The 23,563-nt window shown below is 31.8% G+C and overlaps 3 protein-coding genes across 3 annotated transcripts; 2 read left to right on the forward strand and 1 right to left on the reverse strand.

The window, feature by feature from the left end:
• Positions 1 to 6,860: 6,860 nt before the first annotated feature.
• LOC114393174 (two-component response regulator ARR2-like) lies at positions 6,861 to 11,097 on the forward strand. Its single transcript, XM_028354440.1, has 6 exons — positions 6,861 to 7,233; positions 7,613 to 7,765; positions 7,853 to 8,233; positions 8,888 to 8,964; positions 9,103 to 10,278; positions 10,400 to 11,097. The coding sequence occupies exons 1-6, from the start codon at positions 7,059 to 7,061 to the stop codon at positions 10,469 to 10,471; spliced, it is 2,034 nt and encodes a 677-aa protein (XP_028210241.1). The 5' UTR covers positions 6,861 to 7,058; the 3' UTR covers positions 10,472 to 11,097.
• Positions 11,098 to 14,361: 3,264 nt separating this feature from the next.
• Positions 14,362 to 16,853, reverse strand: LOC114393453 (COBRA-like protein 7). Its single transcript, XM_028354812.1, has 2 exons — positions 16,226 to 16,853; positions 14,362 to 16,026 (listed from the first exon to the last, which is right to left on the reverse strand). Exons 1-2 carry the CDS (start codon positions 16,743 to 16,745, stop codon positions 14,612 to 14,614), a joined length of 1,935 nt encoding a protein of 644 aa, XP_028210613.1. The 5' UTR covers positions 16,746 to 16,853; the 3' UTR covers positions 14,362 to 14,611.
• Positions 16,854 to 22,570: 5,717 nt separating this feature from the next.
• Positions 22,571 to 23,546, forward strand: LOC114392973 (neural Wiskott-Aldrich syndrome protein-like). Its single transcript, XM_028354234.1, has one exon. It carries the CDS (start codon positions 22,736 to 22,738, stop codon positions 23,249 to 23,251), a length of 516 nt encoding a protein of 171 aa, XP_028210035.1. The 5' UTR covers positions 22,571 to 22,735; the 3' UTR covers positions 23,252 to 23,546.
• The last annotated feature ends 17 nt before the right edge of the window (positions 23,547 to 23,563 follow it).

Below are 23,563 nucleotides of genomic sequence, written 5' to 3' on the forward strand. Positions count from 1 at the left end.
GTCAAAAGGAAAAAAAATATTAAACATCTATAACATACTTTGTTAATTATTATACACTGTTTAGGATTTTTAAATTGTGAATTGAACTTCGCCTATAACTAATACTCCTTGTATGATATCACATTTTTCTAATACTTGATTTTACATCATATTTATTATAATCAAAACTTATATGTTTATTTCTATGTTCTTAATTTTTTTTAAAAAAAATTAATCACATTTTACATTATTCACACGTTAATAAACGCGTGCAATGAGTGACCTGTGCATAGACACAAGTTATGTGCTAATTAAACTTAATTTTTACATTTTTATTTTATCAACCCAAATAAATTCAAAAATGTCATTAAAATATTATCACCTCTTTTAAGTCAAGATTTTTTTTTAGTGACCTGTGCACAGTCACAAGTTATGTGCTAGTTAAACTTAGTTTTTACATTTTTATTTTATCAACCCAAATAAATTCAATCAAACAATAATTGAATTGGATTAAGTTAATTATCAATGTCATTAAAATATTATCACCTCTTTTAAGTCAAGATTTTTTTTTAAGAAAATAATAAGAACTATTTTTAAAAATTAGTATTCATAAAATATTATATTATTTATATGATAAAAAAAGAGATAAATCATAAATATATTAACAATATCATTAAAAAAATAATGTATTTATATGATGATAAAAAAAGATAAACCATAAACTTGAGTCAATCAATATTCATAAAATATAATACAATTTTACAACTCAAAATACTTTAAGTGAATAGTAATCACTAATACTAAAAATATAGAAGTCTTAAACAATACAATAAAGAAAAACTAACAAAATTCAGCCAATCAACTATTTTCTTTGTTCCCTTGCTCCATGCCTCATTTAATTTAGCTTTAGTCAATCAATTAGAATTTTATTGTGTTATTTATTATATGCGGGTTGGAATGAGTTTTGATTGGATTCAAAATTCTAAAATCATTATCTAATTTTTAATTGGGACCTTTAAAGTAAAATTAATCCAATTAAACCCATAAAAATCAAATTGAAATTAATTGAATTGAACATGTTCACAAGTTAAAGCGATACAGCTACATTTCTATTGTTGTAATTCTGATGTGTTTATCAATTAATATTATAAAATTGTTTTATATTATTATTTAATTAGAAATTATCATTTAAATTACTTTAAAATAATTATTATAAAAATTAATAAATTTATCATAATGATAAATTGGTATCTAAAACTTTTTACACGGGTAACTTTTTTTCTCTTCTTTTTATTTAGATACATTAACTTTTAAGGAAAAAAATGGAAGTATCACATTTTATTTATTTATTATAATTAGCGAAGAGTTTCTGGATAATGGGGTACGAAATTTTTTTTATTATAATTATAAGTTAAATTTAAATACATTTTATTACTAATGTTTTTAGATAAAATATATTTGTCGGTTAGTGAGTTTTATCCATGATTCATAGGTACTCTATTTAAACCCTGACTGACGTCTCCTTAATGTTTAGGCCGCTAGCGGACAAATTCAATGTCCATTAATTGTTAGTGGGTCATCTATGACAAGTTCATTTTGGATAAGAGCACGCAAGATACACCATATTATAACTCAGAACGAAAGATTCATTATACAGTACATTTATTTATTACAGTATATAAAAAGTTAACCATTGATTCAAATAAAAAGGCTACATACATTCATTTTTTTATTTATTAAAATAGAATAAAATAAAATAATATACATTTATTATATATTTTATTTTTTATATTAATTAAGTCTTCTTATATAATTTCTCTCTCTCTCTCTCTACATAGAATAGATATATCAAGTGAGAAAACATTTTTATGTATAATCAAGAAGAATGCATATTTTTTTCGAAGAATACATATTAAACATTCAAACTTCATTTGAGTAAAACTAAACCAATTATTGATTAATTTAATTAAACTGAGACCAATTTAATTAGCACAAATTAACTCGTTTGTAAAACAAAGTAATTTCTTTTCAGAATTTCATAAAAAAAGTTGTCCCATTTTTCTTTTAAATTTTTTAAGAAGATGGATAAACAAAGTAAATCATTAGGTATTTGGAAGAGTATTTTATAAAATGTTTTTAAATATATCTTATAATGTAAACCTTAATTTAATTTAGTTTTTTTATTAAATTTATAAATCTTGCAAGCTCCTTTTAGTTTATTTTTAATAAAATCTATAGTGGAACTTAATAAAATGTATGAATTATCCCTTAAAAAAGCTATGAAATTGGTTGTGAAAGTGTAATTCAATGATCTTTTATGCATGGAGAAAGTCACGTTTCAATATATATATATATATATATAATATGAATTAAATCTTGATTAACATGTTTATAAGAATCAATGGTCAATTCCTTAAAAAAAAGAGAATGAATCGTCAAACAATGTTGTATATTTTTAATTTGTTATAAACTAATAAATCAACCAGAATGCATCATAAGCTCAAATTCCTGGGCTGTTTATTTAGATAAGAATCATTAAAGGATGACTATGGTAGATACATGGTAGCGTTCAAAGAATGATAGCACCAGTTAAAATTTGAAGAAGAAAAAAACAATTATACTATGCTTCAATTATAGACAATAACAAAGTAGAAAACAAGAAAGAGGTGTTACTGGATATGGGACTCATGATTTAAATGGGCACACAGAAGCACAAGGGAGCAGAGAGAGTGAATTATTATTCGAAGAAAGACAGGGAAAAGTTAGTAAAAGTTGCTTAGACTTTTCTCCAACTTCCATGAATCGCCATGTGGCTTAACTTAACTTACCACCTGGACCCACACTCAAACTCAAACGCAGAATTATAAATTATAAATTTCTTTAGAGTTTAGACTCTCTCTTCTCTCTCTTACACAGATATTCCATTTTCCTTAAAAGCATATAACATCTGTTTTCGCTATTCTCTAGCCCATAAAAAGCTTAAATGCAAGAAACAATAAACAAACAATAATTATTAGGATTAATATTAATATTGAATGATGAATGATGAACTTTAAAGATTTAAATCTGTTGGGAGAAGACAAAGTGAAAGGCTACGAGTTAAGAGAAGAGACGAGGGTAGTAGTGGCCACTGGGGAATGACAATGTCACAGTTTCAAGTTGTATATACTTTTTTTTTATTAGAGGCTTCAATGTTTTGTAAATTAATCTAATCAAATAACGCAAGCGCTTCCCACTTTTTCACAGTGAAAAGCGTTTCTTGTGTGCTCTTGTTTATTCATCGTAAGTAAGAAAAGTTTCCCAAGCGAATATACGTTTTTCAGATTGCTGCTTTATGGCTATGCTTCACTGCTTTTCTTGCAGTATAAAAAAAAAATAATGTTTTCCCTCCTATATATATTAATATTATTAATTAAAATATTCGAGAGTGCGTGGATTGCTTGTCAAAGAAATTACGACCCTCACTCCAAACTCATTTTTTTACACTGTTATTCTTTTCTATCATTATATATTTTTAATTTCAGACAACGTATTCCACTTGATGATCAAGATTAGGATACATCTGGTTGCACCAAATGCAATTACTTGTATCATTTTTAGTTTCTTAACTTTGATAGTTCGAAAGCTTATCCTGTGACTAGACTATCCTCTCGGTTTAAGTATTATTCAATTTAATGTTCAATCACAAAAATTAGGCAATTCAATCAATTAAATTATTAATCATTAAATTAAAATAAATTTACTTCGAAGTAGTTTAATAATTTATCTAATTCTCAGTAAAAAAGTTACATTTTTATTTTTATCATTTTAATCATTAATGTAACTTTTTGCTTATTGGGTGACATGGGTACCTCTTGTTTATAGTTTTCATCTCAATTTTTTTAAGGAGATTTTCATATGAATTTAAAAACAGGGCAGGTAGTAGCTGTCAATTAGAAAATGAAAGAGCAATATGAGGCAACAATGAGACCTTATCCATGAAAGTGGTGTGCCGTGAGACACGTGTCAAGAGGGGGAAATGGTAGAGGAATAACCAATATAATTTTCTTTACATAAAAAAAAAAAGGCAAAGAGTGAGTCAGAGTGCACACTGAAAAATGCAAACACAACAGACAGAGATAACACTGAGGAAAAGGGATAGGGATTTTCAAGTTGTTGAATGGATTAAGCTGAAGTCTTTTACACTTTGCACTCCGTTTCTTACGTTTCCATTTTTTTTTTTCTCCAATTATTTATTTATTTTTCTTCTGATAATCAATCACAAGGTTTTCGTTCTTTTTTCATTTTCCATCTTGGAACTAGGATAATTTGCCGAGTAGCACGCACCGCTTTTTGAAGGAAAGCTAAAAAAAAGAAGAATGAATATTATTGAAATTTTTGAATGTCCACTCTTGATACATGAAAGTGGATACCGAAACCTCCACCACAATGGAAGAGGTGGTTGCCATGCCAACATTGCTTAGGCATGGAATGAAAATACTGCTTTATTACTATATGTATATATACTTGCAACGTGAATCTGGGAGCTATTTTTAACTAAAAGTTGTCAATTTCCTAATGCTTGTGTGTGTGTGCCTTGTGGTTACGTTTCTATGGTGTGCATGTCAAGGTGCTTCCCATCCAATTAAGTTATTTCGGGGTCAAATCAATGAACTGGCTTGCATAACTTTGACATTGGTTTACCTGTATATGGATATTGACCCAAACTACCAACATCCAGCTTTGTACGATTTTATTAATAAAAACAGACCCACCATCGCCATGGATAGTGCTTGGTTTAGTAAATGCTATAAATTAATTCCATGTACATGCGCCCTGCCCTATCAAAACGTGAATAAATAAATAAATATAACTGATCCATTTAGGTGTGTTTGATTTACACAAGAGAATCAGAGAAGAAAAATAAAATACAAGATAAACTTTTAGATCAAAATAAAATATAAAAGATATAAATCTCATAGTATAATTTTCTTAATATATTATTTTCTTCCTTTCAAACAAGCAGAAAAAGTAAAACATATTTTTTACATATGAAGAAATTACTTTTTCGTCATCTAAAACAAACACACATCTACACCAAAGTGTTGCGGTGAGAAGGACATTCATGTGAGTTTACTACTGTCCGCTTCCCCTTTTTCCACAAAATATAATTATTCTGTTTCCAAACATTTTAAATCATTTTTTCGCCCAATTATATACTTTGTGAAGAACTGAAGATCCATTTTAAAGCCATATAAATGCATTTAATCATTTATCTATTAATTTAAGTTTCTCTTACATGAATTTAAAAAACCATAATTTGTTGTCATGCTTTATAAACAATTATTTTTTGACATAATTTTGTCAACATGCCCACATTCTGTTAATGGAAATAAGTCCTTCTGGTTTGTAGTTAAGGTTTTTGTTTTAAGCTTCCGCATACTTGAAATTATTGAGTACATACAGCTACACAGCATTTTAATTAATGATTTCTACAAGATAGAAGAACCGAAAATATGTTGCAATTATTATACGTTTCTCACTTTCTCTATGCCACCAAATAAATCAAAGCTTCACATGGTGTCACTAGGAAAAAAAATTATATATTATTAATTTAAGGTTATATTCTTAAAAATGCTTAATTATTTTTTTTTTCATTTTAAAAATATTTCTTATGAATTTTTAAAATTGAACTAACTTTATTTTCTTCCTAATTACCGTACTTATTTAATCAAATATAATTTTTTAGTTTCCTTAATTATTTTAATCAATACTTAAATTGCTTCATCTAACCTTAAATGTAATAATACGTTCATAATTTTTAATAATTTTTTAATCAAATAAACTAATTTTAAAAATTTTCAGAATTAAAATTTAAAAATATTTATAATTTAGTGTATATATTCATATTTTTATTTTAAAAATATTCATTAAATAAACCAATTTTAAAATTTTAAATAATTAAAATTTTAAAATATTTATAATTTATTTATATATTTTTATCACTAATGACATATTTTCTAATTTTGTATATTTTACTCATATAAAGCTTATAAAATAAAATGCATGGGATACTTTCAAATATATGGATTATTACTTATTTACTGTAATTTTAAAACTTTTTTTTTAATTTATTGTGCATTGTTATACAAATAAAATATCAATACATGTTTACCTGGTCAACATAAAAAAGAGAGAGAAAACTTATTCAACTACTTTATGCATAAAAGCTTAAGTGGATCAGAACTTAATAAAAATAGGTTTTTTCTTATATTAAACAATAAGTATTTTTGTTAAAAAAAACAAGTATATACATCAATGAGTTAAAAATATATATTTTTTGGTTATAAAAGAAAAGCATTACATTAAAAACACTAAAATATTTATCATAGCTTAACCTATGTACATGTTATCTAAAATAAAAAATATTAATAATTAATAATTAAAAAAGTGTTTACTTACTGTTTTAAAGGTATTAACTAATGAACATTAAATATATTAAATTTAAAATTAATAATATAATAACTACTTTATTTTTAAAATTATGGGTAAACATAAACATAGGTACAGTAAAATCCAAAACCTAGTATCGGAAGTGTAGAGTGTAGATTTAAGATGAGGGGTTAGTTCCTTCTATGAATGAGCTGGATCCACTCTTTCAGGAGCCACTGAGACCCAACTTTGAATATCAATATGTAGTCACAAATAAACTTTAAAATAAAAAAACAAATCTTCCTTAATCCGACTGATTAGTAAAGCTTTTATCGCTTCTAATTAAAGAATAATTAAATGCCCGAGAAATTCAGCGTGTAACAGCGACAAGGCGAGGACATAAGTTTGAGGCGCAGAACAATAGTTATTGTTTTTATATAAAAAAAAATTCTGACCCAAAATTCGTCTTCTCTTTCTTTCTTTCTACTCCGATTCCTGAGTTGCGTTGGTCTTGGTGGAGTTACAAACTCAGCAGCAGAAGAAGAAGCTCCTCAATTGTTTAACCTCAAATTCGATTCGAACTATGTAAACGCCACTTTCGTGTCGGGTTTGTTGTCTCTGCTTTGTTGCTTGCGCTGTTACTGTTCCTCAGTTCGGATCTCCCAAGCATGAATCTCAGCAACGGAAAGGGATCCATGTCAACGCTTACTGCAAGCGTCGTTATGAAATCCGGCGACGCCGTCTCCGACCAGTTTCCGGCGGGTCTCCGGGTTCTCGTGGTGGACGATGACCCCACGTGTCTCATGATTCTTGAGAAGATGCTCCGCACGTGCCTCTACGAAGGTAGCACACTACTACTACTATTACTACTACTCCATCAGTTTCTTCTGTTTTCTGTTTCTCTCCGATTTCAATTTCGCTATCTTTCTCTCTCTATTCAAGTTTGTTTCTTTTTGTGATTTGGACGCTCGGTTAATTGACCCTCTCAACAAAATAACGAGAAACAGAATGAAAAATTAAACAGAATGAATCAGTTTCTTCTATTTAAGGGCTACTTGCTTGTAGTTGTAGATTGATAGCTACTTGGTGATCAGTTTTTGTTTGTTGATTCTTCTTCTTTTGCTAGCTTTTGGATGTCAGATTTGTTTTTGTTTCTTTCTTGGAATTGTTGTTTTGGTTGATTATGAATTCTGAGGAATGATATTTGTATTGTTCATTTCAGTTACCAAATGCAATCGAGCAGAAACTGCTCTCTCACTGCTTAGAGAGAACAAAAATGGGTTTGACATTGTTATAAGCGATGTGCATATGCCGGACATGGATGGATTTAAACTTTTGGAGCACATTGGGTTAGAGATGGACCTTCCTGTTATCAGTAAGAAACTCGTTTGACCTGCTTAGATCTATTTTTTTGTGGACTGCATTGATGTTGGGTCTGACATGTTTTGTGTGATGGTTGCAGTGATGTCTGCGGATGATGGTAAAAGTGTTGTTATGAAGGGCGTGACTCATGGTGCTTGTGATTACTTAATTAAGCCTGTTCGCATTGAGGCTTTGAAGAACATATGGCAGCACGTGGTTCGGAAGAGGAAGAATGAGTGGAAAGATGCCGAGCAATCAGGCAGTGCCGAAGAAGGAGATCGCCATCCAAAGGCTTCTGATGAAGCAGATTACTCTTCATCGGCGAATGAAGGCAGTTGGAGAAACTCCAAGAAGAGAAGGGATGAGGAAGAGGAGGCAGAGGATAGGGATGACACATCCACGTTAAAGAAGCCGCGGGTTGTTTGGTCTGTGGAGCTCCATCAACAGTTTGTGGCTGCTGTGGATCAACTGGGAATTGACAGTATGCATCCTTCACCTGGGTTTTTGAATTTTTTTTTCTACTTTTTTTCTTTTGAATCTGTTGCATTTCCATTGAAGGCCTATGTAACAGAACTTTTGATGCATAATCGATGGGATTTCTATGTGTATATTGTTCAGTTCTCATACATGAGTTTTGACTGTCTTAAAACAACACTTTTACTACTTGGGTCTTCAGTTTTTAGTCACCATAGTCCGTATCATTGCATCTAGGTTTTGCATGCTGTCAATTTTCAAATTATTCAGGTCAGTAATATTAATACATAATTAAGATTCCATTGTGGCTTTAATATTACATAACAGTCAAGTCCTATCCCACTTGGGGTCCTAGCCATTTAGTTCTATTAAAAATCATTTTTTTCCTCAAACCATTTTTAATAGTCTTTTCATACAGTTTTCAAATCAAACCATCTTTGGTGAGATTCACTCCAACTTTATCCTGTGTGCATCTGTTCTTCATCTTATTTTTTCTTGTATGTTCACTCATCCACTCCTTCCGCTTGTATGTTCACCCATCCATCTTATCTCATCTTTTTGTCTAAATTATTAAAAATTATTAATTTGCTTGAATATTTTTCTTCAAACAATTATGATGTTCTTGAGTTTTGCCTGACTAAAATTTGATATTTGTATTCAGAGGCTGTTCCTAAAAAAATTCTGGAATTGATGAATGTTCCTGGGCTCACTAGAGAAAATGTTGCCAGCCACCTGCAGGTATGATATTGTAATCCTATATGTACTTTGGGAAGGATTTGAGAGTTAAATTTTTATCCCTAATTTTCTTCTTGTGATCATCTATGCTATGATTACTTGAAGGAAGTAACTCTTTTTCCTAATCCTGTTTTGTTACAGAAATACCGATTGTATCTTCGAAGGTTGAGTGGAGTGTCTCAGCACCAGAATAACTTGAACAACTCCTTTCTCGGCCCCCAAGAGGCAACATTTGGGACAATTTCTTCAATTAATGGGATTGATCTTCAAACTCTTGCAGTCGCTGGCCAGCTCCCAGCACAAAGTCTAGCCACACTTCAAGCAGCAGGACTTGGTAGGTCGACTGCAAAAGCTGGTGTACCTATTCCTCTCATGGATCAAAGAAATCTTTTCAGTTTTGAAAACCCAAGGTTAAGATTTGGAGAAGGCCAGCCACAACATTTAAGCACTAGTAAACCAATGAACTTGTTGCATGGAATCCCTACCAACATGGAACCAAAGCAGCTTGCCAATTTGCACCAGTCTACCCAATCCATTGGCGGCTTGAATATGCGAGTCAATGCTTCTGCTACACAAGGCAACCCCATATTGATGCAGATGGCACAATCCCAACCTAGAGGTCAGATGCTTAGTGAAAATACTGGTCCTCGTGTTCCAAGACTTCCATCATCTTTGGGGCAGCCTACTGTATCAAATGGAATTTCTAATGGTCTTCTGGGCAGAAATGGGATTGCGGGTAATAACAGAGGACCTGCATATAATCCTGTTCCACCGAGCTCTTCATTGTTGAGTTTTCCTATGAATCAAACCTCTGAAATGTCTGTCAACAATAGTTTCCCAATTGGAACCACCCCAGGTATATCAAGTATCACAACAAAAGGCTCTTTTCAAGAAGAAGTTACATCAGGAATTAAAGGATCCAGTGGGTTTCCAAGTTATGATATTTTTAATGAACTGCATCATCAGAAGTCCCATGATTTGGAGATAACAAACCCAGGCTTGACATACAATGCCTCCCATCATGTAAACCCTTTACAAGGTAACATTGATGTTGCACCATCAGTTTTAGTGCATCAAGGGTTTTCTTCTACACAACAGACCGGCCAAAGCAGAGATGGCGCTTTGATTGGAAAAGCTATGTTCTCCATGGGAGAAGGCTTGGAACAAAATAACCTCCAAAATGCTAACTTCAATCCACTTCTTGTTGACAATTCAATAAGGATCAAGGCTGAAAGAATTCCTGATGCAAGCTCCCAGACTAATCTCTTCCCTGAGCATTATGGGCAGGAGGATCTGATGACTGCACTTCTAAAACAGGTTTGTCCATTCATCCCTTTCTTTGGACCTAGAATATTTTCACATGCTTGTATAGTTGTTTGTAATTTTCCGTTGTGAATAAATCAATTTTTCTCACGTGTTTCTAATCTAATGCTCACAGCAAGAAGGCATGGGACCAGCTGAGAATGAGTTTGAATTTGATGGATATTCTCTAGACAACATTCCTGTCTAGAACAAATCCTTTCTGACTGAAGTTGCCAGTGTAAATAGTTTGTTACACAAGCACATGATCATCCTGCTGTTAGCTGTTTTGGAATTGAGTCTAATTGTTCAACAAACAGAATTTGGTTGATGTCAAATATTCAGACTTCTGGGGAGTAGCATATTGTGATGGTTTACTCTGGATGCTCAAGATGAATCAGCTCAAATCTCAACTGCATATATGCATAAAGCATGTGCTATTTTTGACTGCAATTTATAGCAAAATTGCTAGCAAGCTTCTAATTTTAGGGTGTTCTTGAAGGTATGTTGGCTTAGGGCAGAATTGCAGAACCAAGGGTTTGATACATCTGCAAAGTTGTCATAGGAGCATTTCTAACTTCAATACCAAATTATGAAATTTTTTTCTTCTGTTTTTTCTTTTGTAATTTATTTCATTCAAAGTAAGTACCGTAAGTTTGTAAATATTGCATTTGGTTGTTCTAGACATTTTGTATGGCCATTCTTTTCTGGTTGATTCTGTGTACTTCGTTACGCATGTGTTTTTTTTTGTTTCATTGTGTTTTTTATTCTCTGTACATATGGTTTAGGCCTTGGCATGTTTGGGGCATATAATTCAAGTACATTCTTTCTGGTTTCTATATAAGAAACTATACGGTTAGAGATTCTATCAAATTGCATTTGCACCATGATGTTGCTTGTGCTGTTGCTCATGTGTGCCCGGGTTACATCAAGGCTTAGAAAATTTATTGTAGTTTAATTAATTATTTAGGGATTAGTTAAGTATAATTTTCAATATTAGAAATTAAAACTTACATAATAAAACAAAAATCTTGAATCATTTGTCCCAACTTTACAAAGTCTTCACTCCATATATATATCCACATATATATATATATATATATATATATATATATATATATATATATATATATATATATATATATATATATACACTGGATTTTCATATGTAAAAAAGTGTTTTTTATTTTTCTTTTCATGTTAGACCGAAAACAATGGATTGCTACTTTTGTAGATGTAAAAATCTGACAAAATATCTTTATTTATATGATAAAATATGTTTGAGATCATGTAAAATTTAAAAATTTTAATTTGGTTCTTATAAATTTATTTGTATTAATTTAATTTCTGTATAATTAAAACATTTTTGTTGGTCCTCTAGATTTTGGTGTATTTTTATAAGGATTAAATTAATACTTTTATTTTTATTTACATAATTTTTATTTAAAATATTTATTTTATTCAATGAAAAAAAAATTGTTTTTTACTTTTTGCATAACTCTTTTTCTCATAATTTTATGATTCAATCTCATTTTCTACTTTGTTTCCTTACTTCCTCTTTTTTTCACTTTAAAAACACACCCTTATTCAATAAGAAACCATTGTGAGAAATCTCAATCTCAAAAAGAGGACTTTTAAACGTGGTATTGGTCATTAAATTAATTAGAGCAGTGCTTCAAGATTTATGATCAGATCAAATAATAAATTAATTTTAAATTATAAGAAACTAAATTAGGTAAATTTTTAATTAATATACAATATTATCTTACACTTTTTTAATGATAAAAAACAAATAATAACAATTCTTACATGCACTTAGATTAGAGGTGATAGTTTGGGCATGCAAAATATTCAATTGGACGGGGTTGTTTCGATTTAATTGTAAGGCGGGGCTTTGTTAGCTTAACTCGTTGTGGGTATTAGGATGATCTAGTTAATACACAAACTCCTTTTTCTTATTATGCGACATAGGAGTTTGAATAAATTATATATTTTTTTATAATTGAATTTATTATTAGTTGTATTTAATTTTATTTTTAAAAAAATATGTAAACAAATGAACTTATTATTATTTTTATAAAGTATTTAGTATCATATTAAGTGTAATAACATTAAAATTGAGTTAGATTAATTGTCTTTTTAATTGAACATAAACTATTTAAAAAAAAATATTAAGCCTGTTAAAATTTATCATTCTTTCCTCAAGTACAAATGGTAATGTAGTACCTATATGAAATAGATAAATTCAAAAGAAAATTAGTAAATATAAATTTATAATTAATTAAATTAAAATTTATTTAACTTGGGCGTTGCAAGAGTTTATTTAAATATATAAAATATTTTAAAATAAATTTATGATCAGCTTATAATATACTATAACCATTTTTTTTGTAAATAAAATTTTTAAGTATTATTTGTATTATTTTTAAATTAAGCATATTCATTGCCAATTTTTTGACCATATTATCATTAGGTTTTATCTTTTTAAATATTATAGTTTATTAAAGTAAATTAACATATATTTTCTTATAAAATATATATTTTATATTTATTATTTAAATAAGAGAAAAATATAAATAAATAACCCAACTCCAAAATCATTAAAGACATTAGTCTAATTTTATAGCACATGATAATAAAAATATTGGTTTTGAAAAAGAGAAAATTGTTATACGTTGAATGTAAAAATTCATCCAATCATAATTCATCATGTATGATAAAATTATTAACTTTTACAATAATTATCTTAAAATAATTTAAAAAATACTTTGTAATTAGATAATGATATAAAATTGTTGCACACCATTAACACATAAACATTAAACTCTTTGAAAAAATAAAAACATAATAATGGTGAGTAAGTTGACAATTATATAATTTCTCACTCATATAATCAATATGAAGTAAAAGAAAGAAAAAACATGATCAAATATTTATTTTTATTTTCAAGTCTATTTGTCCTTTGTGAAAAGTATAAATTCAAAAAATGTCTAAAAATAAAAATTATATAATATTATATAATTATTAAATTTGACTGTTTATTTTTTTTATTGTTGATACTTGATATAATGTTGATATGTAATATTTTTTAAATGTATTTATTATCAAAATTAAAATTTATTTTAAATTTGTTGAAATAATGTTTTCTTTATTAAATAGATATAGTTGTTAACTATTTTAAAATAATATTTTTAATGATTTTAAAAATATTAGTTTTAATTATGTGATATTATAATATGATGTTATTGAAGATTTGAATTGCATAATCATTTCACAACATAAACTAAACACTCTCATTTAATATAATTAAAATTATATAACATTATTATTATCATTATAGAGAAGTGAAATCAGTAAAACAATATCAATAAAGAAGTGAGAACCAATATTATTTTGGAATGACTACATTATCTCTTTTTTTTTTTTCTATTTGATAAATATATATAGGATAATTAATAATAATAATAAATCAAAAGACACTAAATCATAATTATCTTTTATAAAAATATATAAAAAATTTGGCTTTTAAATCCTCTATTAATGTTAGATCATAGGAAATTAACACGCGGCTACAGTAAGATTAAAAGTGAAAGTGTTACATATTTGAATTTGTTCTAACAATTGTGAAATTAAAATTTTAATTTATATATAGATATTGATATGTAAGAGATTTAGAACTTAATAAAGTTCGCTTTAGAGTCAATCCTAAAACCTTTTTGTTTATTATTTTATGATATAAAGATTCAGTTTAATATATAAAAAAATGTTCAAAATAAATAAACGTTTAAAAAATTTGTAAAACAAAAAATAAAAGTAAAAGATAAGTACAATCAAATACACTCTTTTCAAAGGAAAATTATTTTCTTGCAAGCCAACTCTGTTTTGCTTCCAATTTAAGGGATGTTTGTTTTATGCTCAAAATAAATTACTTCACCACTTATGATTGAGATTAATGTAAACACAATTTAATTACGTATGTCTGTTTAAAATTAATTTAGCAGCTCATAACCACTTGCAAATGGTCAGATAATGATTTGACTTCCTATGGTAAGTGATAACCACCGCCAAGGGAAGAATTACTCAGATAAAACACAAACAATAGAAACAAAGAAAAAAAAAAATAAACTTTTAACATAAAAAGGAATATATTTCTATCATCTAACATAAATCTACAATCTTCTGTACTATAACAAGCTCAAAAGAATCACGTATAATTGAACAATGAATGCCACAGCATCCAAACCAGACAGACACACGCATGAATGTTACAACAGCACGATTAAGTCCACTGAGTTTCTGTGGTGAGGTCAATATATGAATCAAATCGTGTCTCGGGACTCAGTAGCCACTATTACCGCATCAAGAGGATCATCAACAGTGTTAGAAGCAAGGAAGTAGCCAATGAAAAACCATTCCTGAAACCACTACTGCTTGGATACACTGAAGGAAGAGAACATTCTTCGCCATTGAAAAATACCTTAGTGGGAAACCCATCTCCACGAGCTACGTTGATTCCAGGAGTAGTTTTCTTTGTAAATGAGATAACTGATTGTTGTTTACCAGGCACCCTAGGATCTCTCAAAGGGTCAGCTCCATCTGCTTCTGCTACAAGGTAGTTCAATCCTGGCAAACCTTGCATGATTATTGTATTGTTTACACCATCTAGAAGAGTTGCATTGAATGAATACATTTTCTCAAAACCCGAAGCTGCTTTGTCCATTTGTACTGCGGCAAACCAGTCTGCAAAATTAGTGTCACCCCAGTTAAAAAGTGTCACCCTTGCACTCCATCCTTTAGTGTAGTCTGTGTACAAATGCCAATTGATGCTCACACCACAGTTATCGCTACACGGCAATGGGTTTGGCACCCGGAGATGTTTCAGACTTGCCCAAGCAACAGCCTTGGCAGTTCGGTTCACAAAGGGAACAAGAAGTGCCTCTGGTGGAAGCCACATAGCTGGAGCACTAGTACTACATGTTCTCTCTGTGTTCTTGGGGCATCCACAAGCACATGTTTTGCATGGAATAACTGAATCATTGTAATAAGATGAAAACGAGACACAGCATTTACTTGATGTTCTCTTGGCTGTTGTTATGTTGCACACAACCTGCCAACTGGCCATCACAGTTTTGTTTGAAGGTAAGCCGGACGGGTCAGGATTTTCGGTAGGACTCACTCTTACTGGAGGGCCACATTCATAGTCAGGGTTGAGTGTGCCACTTATCTTCCAGTTCTGCGGTGGCGAAAGCTGGGATCGGTTAAGCGCCGGCGGCATCTTGAAGACCTGCATTTGGAATCTCGAAGCAGACATGCTAGGATCCATGGACGGAGGCAAAATAGTACCATTCCGGCAACAAAAGGGAATCTTCCCAAGGTCGGAATCATTGAACTTGGTGGGAGGGAGATCAATTATGGTTGGCCTTCTCTCACAATTCAACACAAGGGCAAAGTCAAGATCCCTATAGAAAGTTCCTTGCTTACCAAAGAGACAATCAGAAGCATCCACAACCGAAGGATAAGCCCCTTTCATTGAATATATAAACTCATCATTCATCCAGTCCCAGCTCAACCTCCAGTTATCAAGCCTCCCAAGTGGGTTATGGTTTGCAACGGTAACCTCAGCCCAGTAATTTGAATCATAAGTTCTGATCACATCATACATAATGGTAAGATCACCACTCTGACGTGGCAGAAACTCTTCATCCGTAGTAATGTTAGTTTTGAACTTGGGATCTCTCGTGCAACACACACTACTCGCATTCTTCCCTGAAACCCAACCAAAAAAAAAAAAAAAAACCCCACACACTTCATTAATCACAGAATTTGTATTTCACTAAACCCAATCAAAAAATTCACAGGTCAAACAAAACTAACCCAATAACCTAACTTAAAAACTGAACCTTTTTTCAAACAATCGTTTTCGCAAACACCCAAGCTACAATCACAGGTCGGAGAAGAAGGTTACCTTGAGCGGTGGATTTGCGACAGAGGAAACCATCATTGGCGAGGTTGATGGATTTCGGCATCGGAACACTGGGCGGCGCCACCCCGAACACGGTGCCGACGAGTTCGATCTGAGCCTGCATCTGGGTCAAGTCGCCGGCGGTTTCGACGGCGGTCTTGAGATCAGTCATGGGGAAACCGGCGAAGACGGTGCCGTTTCCGACGGCGGCGGGGAGGGTGGTGCCGTCGGCGAGCACAGCATTGGAGGCGGAGACCAACAACTCGTCGTGGTCGAACCCAACGAAGACCTTCCACGACTTGAGCTCGTCGAGGCCGTTGTTGAGAACCGTCACCGTCGACTCGAACCGGTACGGCTGCTTAGCCGAGTCGGAGACGTTGGGCGGCAACCGCAGGCCGCCGGTGTAGGCGTATGAGACGAGGATGCCGTTGCAGGATTGCGCGTCGGCGAACGACGTCGTTGCGAGGAACACTGCTAGCCCGGCGATTATGCCGAGGTAGCAACAGTGGCTTCGGAGGAGCATCTTGGTATGGGTTTTTGGGCTTTAGTTTTGCTGCTTCCGAATTCGAAATTTGAACTAAGAGAGAGAAACGCGATGCATCAATTAGAATAAGCTAATTAGTACCGTTTTATGAGAGAGAGAAAGAAAGAAACGCGCTTCAGAAAGGGGACCTACAGCTTAGATGAAGCTGTACAATCAGTGTGTCAACGTGTTTCGATTTTAATTTTGTTTTTTTTTTTTGCCGTGTTTCGTTTATTAATTCAAAAGACAGAGCATGATCGGGTTGCAAACTTGCGATTGCATTGCGTGTCCCATTTTCATAACCTAATCTTAAATATATTTTTATATCTAAAATATTAATTTTTGTTTATGTTTCTTGTTCATTTTTATTTTGCATTTAGCTCTACTAAAATAATAATTTTATTTTTAATTTTTGACATTTTTTAATACTTAACAAAATTATTAAATTTTATGTTTGTTTCTTGATAAAAAAAAATTATTTGTTATTAGTTAAGATTAAAATAAAATTTATTAATCTATCATAGAATAAACATAAAACTTAATAATTTATCAGAGAATAAAATAAAATATTAAGAATTACAAATAAAATTTATTATTCTATTAAGAACTTAATATAAAATAAAAATTTATTAAAAAATAAATATAAAAATCAAATATTTATTAAGAATAAAAATTTATTATTCGATTATAATGTGAAAAAAGTTTGTTTACTTTCTTTACTAGAAAATAGAAAAAAGGGTTTGGCTTTTGTAAAATTCTGAGGCTCAAACATTCCATTTAACAGCTCTATTTTGTGCTTTAATTTGAATTGCTAGATCCCCCATTGAAAAGGGAGCTTTAAGTGTAAACCTTTTGGTTGATGGTGTAGTATAGTATCTGTGCTGTGATTGGCTTGGATGGATGGAGAGTGCAATTCTTTTAATTCGGCATTGGCTACTACTATAGGTGGGTCGTTTGTATTGCGCAAACGCTCGTTTGATTTGACCATTGCTTCATTTCAGTCATTTGGGTCTTTTTGAAATAGAAATGGCATGATTAGATTGTGCCAAACCTACCATGACAACCGTATTCTTCAGAATGATACAAATCCACGGCTTGAGTTGCGGCCGCGTCTGTGTCTCACACTCTTGACTTCAAACATTTAACATTTCCCTTTAATATCCATTTCTTTCCCTCCCACGAGTATCTCAAGATGATTAATATTTTTCTTACACTCTTTATGATGCACGTTGCCATACAAATGGTAGAGTGAAAAATTTGGCAATTCAGCTTCAATCAAATAGTAAATATTGTGCAAATAAAGTGATGTGTGACTAACTTCTTTGCATCGATACTGTGTGTTTTACTTTATTTTTGAAATGTCAAGTTATTACTACTGTAACAGGAACTTGCAAAGTTTTGCTTGGAAATAATCTTGAGTATTTCCTTTCCATAAGTAGCTGGTTGATACTTCCTGCAACTCCAAGTTGCTTCCTCCACCTTTTCTGGGATGTTTTGGACTGATCATTCCAGAAGATAGAAAAGGGATGTATTCTGAAATGTAATTTTACATTTCAGATTGATCTTTCCGGAAGTCACTAAGGAGATGCAGGAAGCAATTTGGGAGGTGCAGAAAACAATAGCCCAGTCCACGAGAAAGATCTCCCCATTCGGGGCCTTCGATCCTTTCTCTTGATGGTAATTTATACACGGAATGCTATTGGGTTTTGTATTATTTTCATTTTCTTTGCAATTCCTCACTCCTACTATTGAATCGGGTACATCTCATTAATATAAATTTATATTCCAGAGGACATTTTGAAATACAATAAAAAATGCATGATTCAAGTAAAGGAGTGTAGGATTCAAATACCTGATTTAACCTCACATAAAAATAGAAAAACTCCACACAATTTTTAAAGAATCATTTAAATTACTCGCATAGACAACTACATTGGATAGAAAATCTTCACATGTGCATATTTATTTATTTATATATGAGTAAATTTTTCATGTTTATTATATATTTTTTATATTCATATATATTCAGGTTCATTTATATATAAACATACAATTAGAATGTCCTAGTTACAAATTCAAAGAATTGAAAAATATGTCATATCATACCTTTTAAGACATGTTATCCATTGATGACAATGATAAAAAAAAAGTATAAATATTTATAAAGAGGATGAATTATGTATGATATGAAAAGAAAAACATATCAATTTACATAAAAGAAACAAAGAAAATCTCATAAAATTTTAAAGGTTTAAATGAGATTATTTAATATATATTTTTTTATCAAAAAATCTCATAATATCTACTAAAATTTATTTTTAAAAAAATCTATCAAAATTTATATACTTTTGAATATAAAAAATATTTTTTTCAGTTGTAAAAAACATTAATTAAATGTTAAACAAATTTTATTGAATTCTTTAAAAAATCCTAATACTTTTAATTAAATATCTTATTTTTTATTATTTAAAAATCTTAATTAAATATGTCAAAACCTTTCTAGAGAAAAAATAAATTGAAAATTCTAATTAAATACATCCGGTTAGATTACTCACATACACATTGGATAGAAAACCTTCACATCCACAACCCCTCCTCCCCAAGAAGCTTCACATTTTTTTAAAGAAGAATATGCACCATATATATATATATATATATATATATATATATATATATATATATATAAAATTAATTAATGACTGATTTTTCGGAAATGAAAGTTGTCATTCCTGCCTAACCTTCTCTGATTAAAAGGGTTCTCTGTACTGGTTAGACGTGAATGTGGAACAGTGGAAGGATTCTCTACCTGTTTTTTTTGTTTTTGTTTTACGGGAACGCAAATTGGAAGGGTTCTCATTATTGTGTTTGGCGTTTTTACAGGGGTTATAGGAAGGGGAACAACTGCGCTTAGGGAAAGAGAGAGGGTAGAAAGGGAAAAAAAATCACAACCATTAATAAAAAAAAAAAAATATATCTAATGGTGTAGATTTCCTTTCCCATGGCTAGACCTATTAAGCTCTCCCACCTTAGGCAGCATCATTACTCAGATCCGCAACGACAACATTGGGTAGACGAAGAAAGTCATTATCCGCTAGAAAACAATACGTACGGCCTAATGGGAATTCAAATCTGCTAACCAGTTTTCTTCGATTCCTATTTTTTCCCTTCAATTAAATAATAACAATTCAGTAAAAAATGGTTGATCAGATGTTAATACTTTTTTGTCTTAAATAAATAGTCGATCTTTTTCGGCTAAGCTATTGCCCTATTGTTATTCAATTTTTTTTATGTTTCAGAAAATTAACAGCAACAAAAGAGCAGAGAAAGCTAAATTCGAATCCTCATAACACCCATAGCATCAACTAAAGTTGTTGTTGTGAATGTCTGCTTGCAGAATCCTGACCTGGTCCATGAGCGTTATTCAAGTTATCATAAAGCCAATTCCGTACTGAAAATAGAAATTAACCAAATAAGACAAATGAAAAAAAAAAAAAGTGTGAAAAACGTGTATGTGGTTGCTATATATTCAACCGTGTAGGGGTGGTGAGGTTTAGATTCTCACGTGGGCAACCTGTAATGGCGCATGTTGGCTGTTCAAATCAAAGCCCCTCTTTTAAGTGACAAGTCCTCGTGATCATGTCCAACGTACTTAAAGGGTCAGCCTATTCAGACAATCAAGATATGGTACCGTTACTGTATATATACCATCTCCTTCCTTCGTTCCCATTATTCTATCCTAAGCACATTCAACTTATGAAAACCTAGACAAAAGGAACAAAAAATGGGGGTTATGTAAATAGTATCATATATGTTTTATCGTCTCAAACGACATTAATTCTTTTTTCGGAATTTTCATTATTATATCAAAGATTTCTACCTAGCCTAATTCCGTAGCTAAAAAAATCAATAGAACTTGGTAACTAAAATTATATTTTCTTTTTGCATAGACTTCGGGTTGCTTTTATGAAGAAGGACCATTAATTTTTCTTACGTTAACTACAGCTAGCTAGCACTACTAAACTAAGTTTAGGCCTTTGCAAATGGTAATTGGTAGGTTAGATGGAAAAAATGTAACGAAAAATTCAGTGGGCAAAGTTGTACTGAATTGACAAAATATCTTATATATGCACACTGTATGTCAAGCAAGAACAACGAAAATGAAAGTTATCATTCCTGCTTAAGGTTTAGTATGCCTAACCTTCATGAAAATGTATCACACATTCTATCATTAATCTTTAATTTGCTCCGAATCTCTCACCAATTCTTTGCTGATGGCGTTATTCTCGTGGCTGAAGCAAAACTTGTCATAAGTACGTACAGGAAATTATTAGCAGAATTATAATTAATCTCTTCCATTCTATTTCAAGTCAGAAAGTCAACCTTTGCAAATTTAGATCATTCTTTTCTAGAAAGAAATGTCAAAAAAAATGATGAGCTAAATTTTAGCACAAGTCTCTGCATTCAGCCTTGAGCTTCATGATCTTATTTTAGATCAAGTACAAAATATATATCACCGCCGCTAATGTGCCAAGCTGCTTGTGGAGGTCTTATAAGAGATTCCTTTGTCTTAGAGTTTGAGCCTAACTCAATCCAAAAGCTAGTTCAAGGGGTGAGGATTACCTCTCATTTATATATTCTAATTTGGCTCTATCTCCAACTAATGTGGGACTTGAGTGTTTTTCAACACACCCCCTCACGCCCAGTATTTGTTGGGCTTGGTGGCTCTGATACCATCTGAGAATGAATAATGTGAAAGCTTGGTGCGTGAACAATAAATGGTGGGTATTTGTCACCACAAAGCGAGGGCTAGCGGTCACAGGTCCCAAGATTAACTGCTCTGATACCATCTTAGAATGTATAATATGAGAGGCCTAACTCAACCCCAAAAGTTAGCTCAAGAGGTGAGAGTTGCCCCTCATTTATATATTCTAATTTGACTCTATCTCTAACCAATGTGAGACTTGGATGTTTCCCAACACTTAACCTAATGCTTTGTAGGTTGAACTTTGGGGCCTTGAATTGGGTATCCAAATGGCACACGACTTAGCTTTCCATACTGTCCTCTTTGAAATGCATTTCCAAATGGTCCACATTGGTCAGACTAGATCAAAACATCTCCAACCTATTAATGAAATTGTATTCGGTGTATGCTTTACATATTTCTTCTCTCCTATCATTGAGGTGTTGATATATGAAAATCACCTAAATGTTATTTGAACCTTCCAAGTATCCAACTAATAAAAAAATATATAGTTGCGATAAATATTTAGAGAATTTTGTAACTTATGTCTTACTTGGTTTCAATTAAATTGTTTTCAATGGAAGATATTTGAGGTTTATGCAACCAGCTAACCAACTGTTATGCTACTCAATACTCATGCATTATCTAAACTCCACAAATTGTGAAAATAAAATATTCTCAATACAAATAAAAGAAACAAAATTTGTCATGTTAGCTACCTAAAATGAAACACAAGTACAACTAACTCTAAGACGCCGTATGAAATAAAAGAATCAGAAGATTAGGGCGTAAGTGGTGGTAGAAGTAAAACAGTGGAAGCAAGTTATTTATTTTATTTACAAGTTAAGTTTAATCTAACCTCATACTGTACTTTGGTTCATATAATAACATAGCTCTAACAGTGCAAGTGTTCAATTCAAACATGTCTGCCCAACGTGCGAAAGCAAGACATGTCGGCCTCAACTTTTACAATAATAATAACAACTTAATTTTTATTTATTTTTCATCTGGTTTACGTTAACCAAAACCATTTATTAAGGTTTAACGGAAAAAAATGCAGATATATAAAGTAGGTGCGTTAGTGAAGAAAGATAAGAGAGTAGCATTCCTATTTCCTAGCTAGTGTATACTCCACAACAGTACACAGCTGACAGCACCCATTTAGTAAACGTGAGTAGTGACTACCAAAGTTTATCTTTCCATACTCCACTCCGTTCACTTTTTAGACTTTCTTCGCCGTTTGTGGAAGATGAGGTTGTGTCTGTGTTTAACGTTGTTGCTGGTTCTGGCTAGTGTGGCAATGGGAGAAGAAGATGCAGATCATAATAAGCACTCCCTAAAAGCCAAGTCACACGCGCAGATCCAGTGCACAATGTGTTCCTCTTGTAACAACCCTTGCAACCAAGTTCCATCTCCACCACCACCATCTCCTTCCTCCAACAACTGTCCTCCACCACCCTCTCCTCCTTCCTCCGGCGGCGGAGGCGAAGGAGCTCCGTACTATTACTCCCCGCCTCCACCCTCTCAGTATACCTACTCCTCACCACCTCCTCCCGCATCCACCGGCGGAGGAATGTACTACTACACTCCTCCCAGCAACAGAAACTACCCAAGACCGCCGCCGCCTAACCCGATTGTGCCGTATTTTCCGTTCTACTACTACAGCCCTCTGCCGCCCGGGTCCACTGCAGCTCCTCCGCCCTCCACGGCCTCCTCGATTCTCTGTGCACTTGCTTTCTCATCTTTTCTATTGTTGTTGCTTTGATAGTAAATGTAAGAAAAGAAAAAAAATGAAGGAAAATGGTAGGAATAACGGCGCATATTTGCAGATCTAGAGATTCTGAGGGAAATGAGAGGGAGGTAGAACTGTACAAGTGCACGTGAATTTCCCAATCTGCCCTGCACACGTGAACTGAAGTACCAGTATTATGTTTTCTCTCTGAATTTCTTGTGCCAATGTAGATTCATCTGCAATTTGTTAATAATTTTTATTTTTATGTACTATTAATACTAGTAAGTCGTATTTCGTTAGTATAAAAATAAAATAAATTACAAAGATTTATATTTTATTTCTTAT

This window comes from Glycine soja, chromosome 17, assembly GCF_004193775.1.
Source record: "Glycine soja cultivar W05 chromosome 17, ASM419377v2, whole genome shotgun sequence".
NCBI classification, from domain to species: Eukaryota; Viridiplantae; Streptophyta; class Magnoliopsida; order Fabales; family Fabaceae; genus Glycine; species Glycine soja.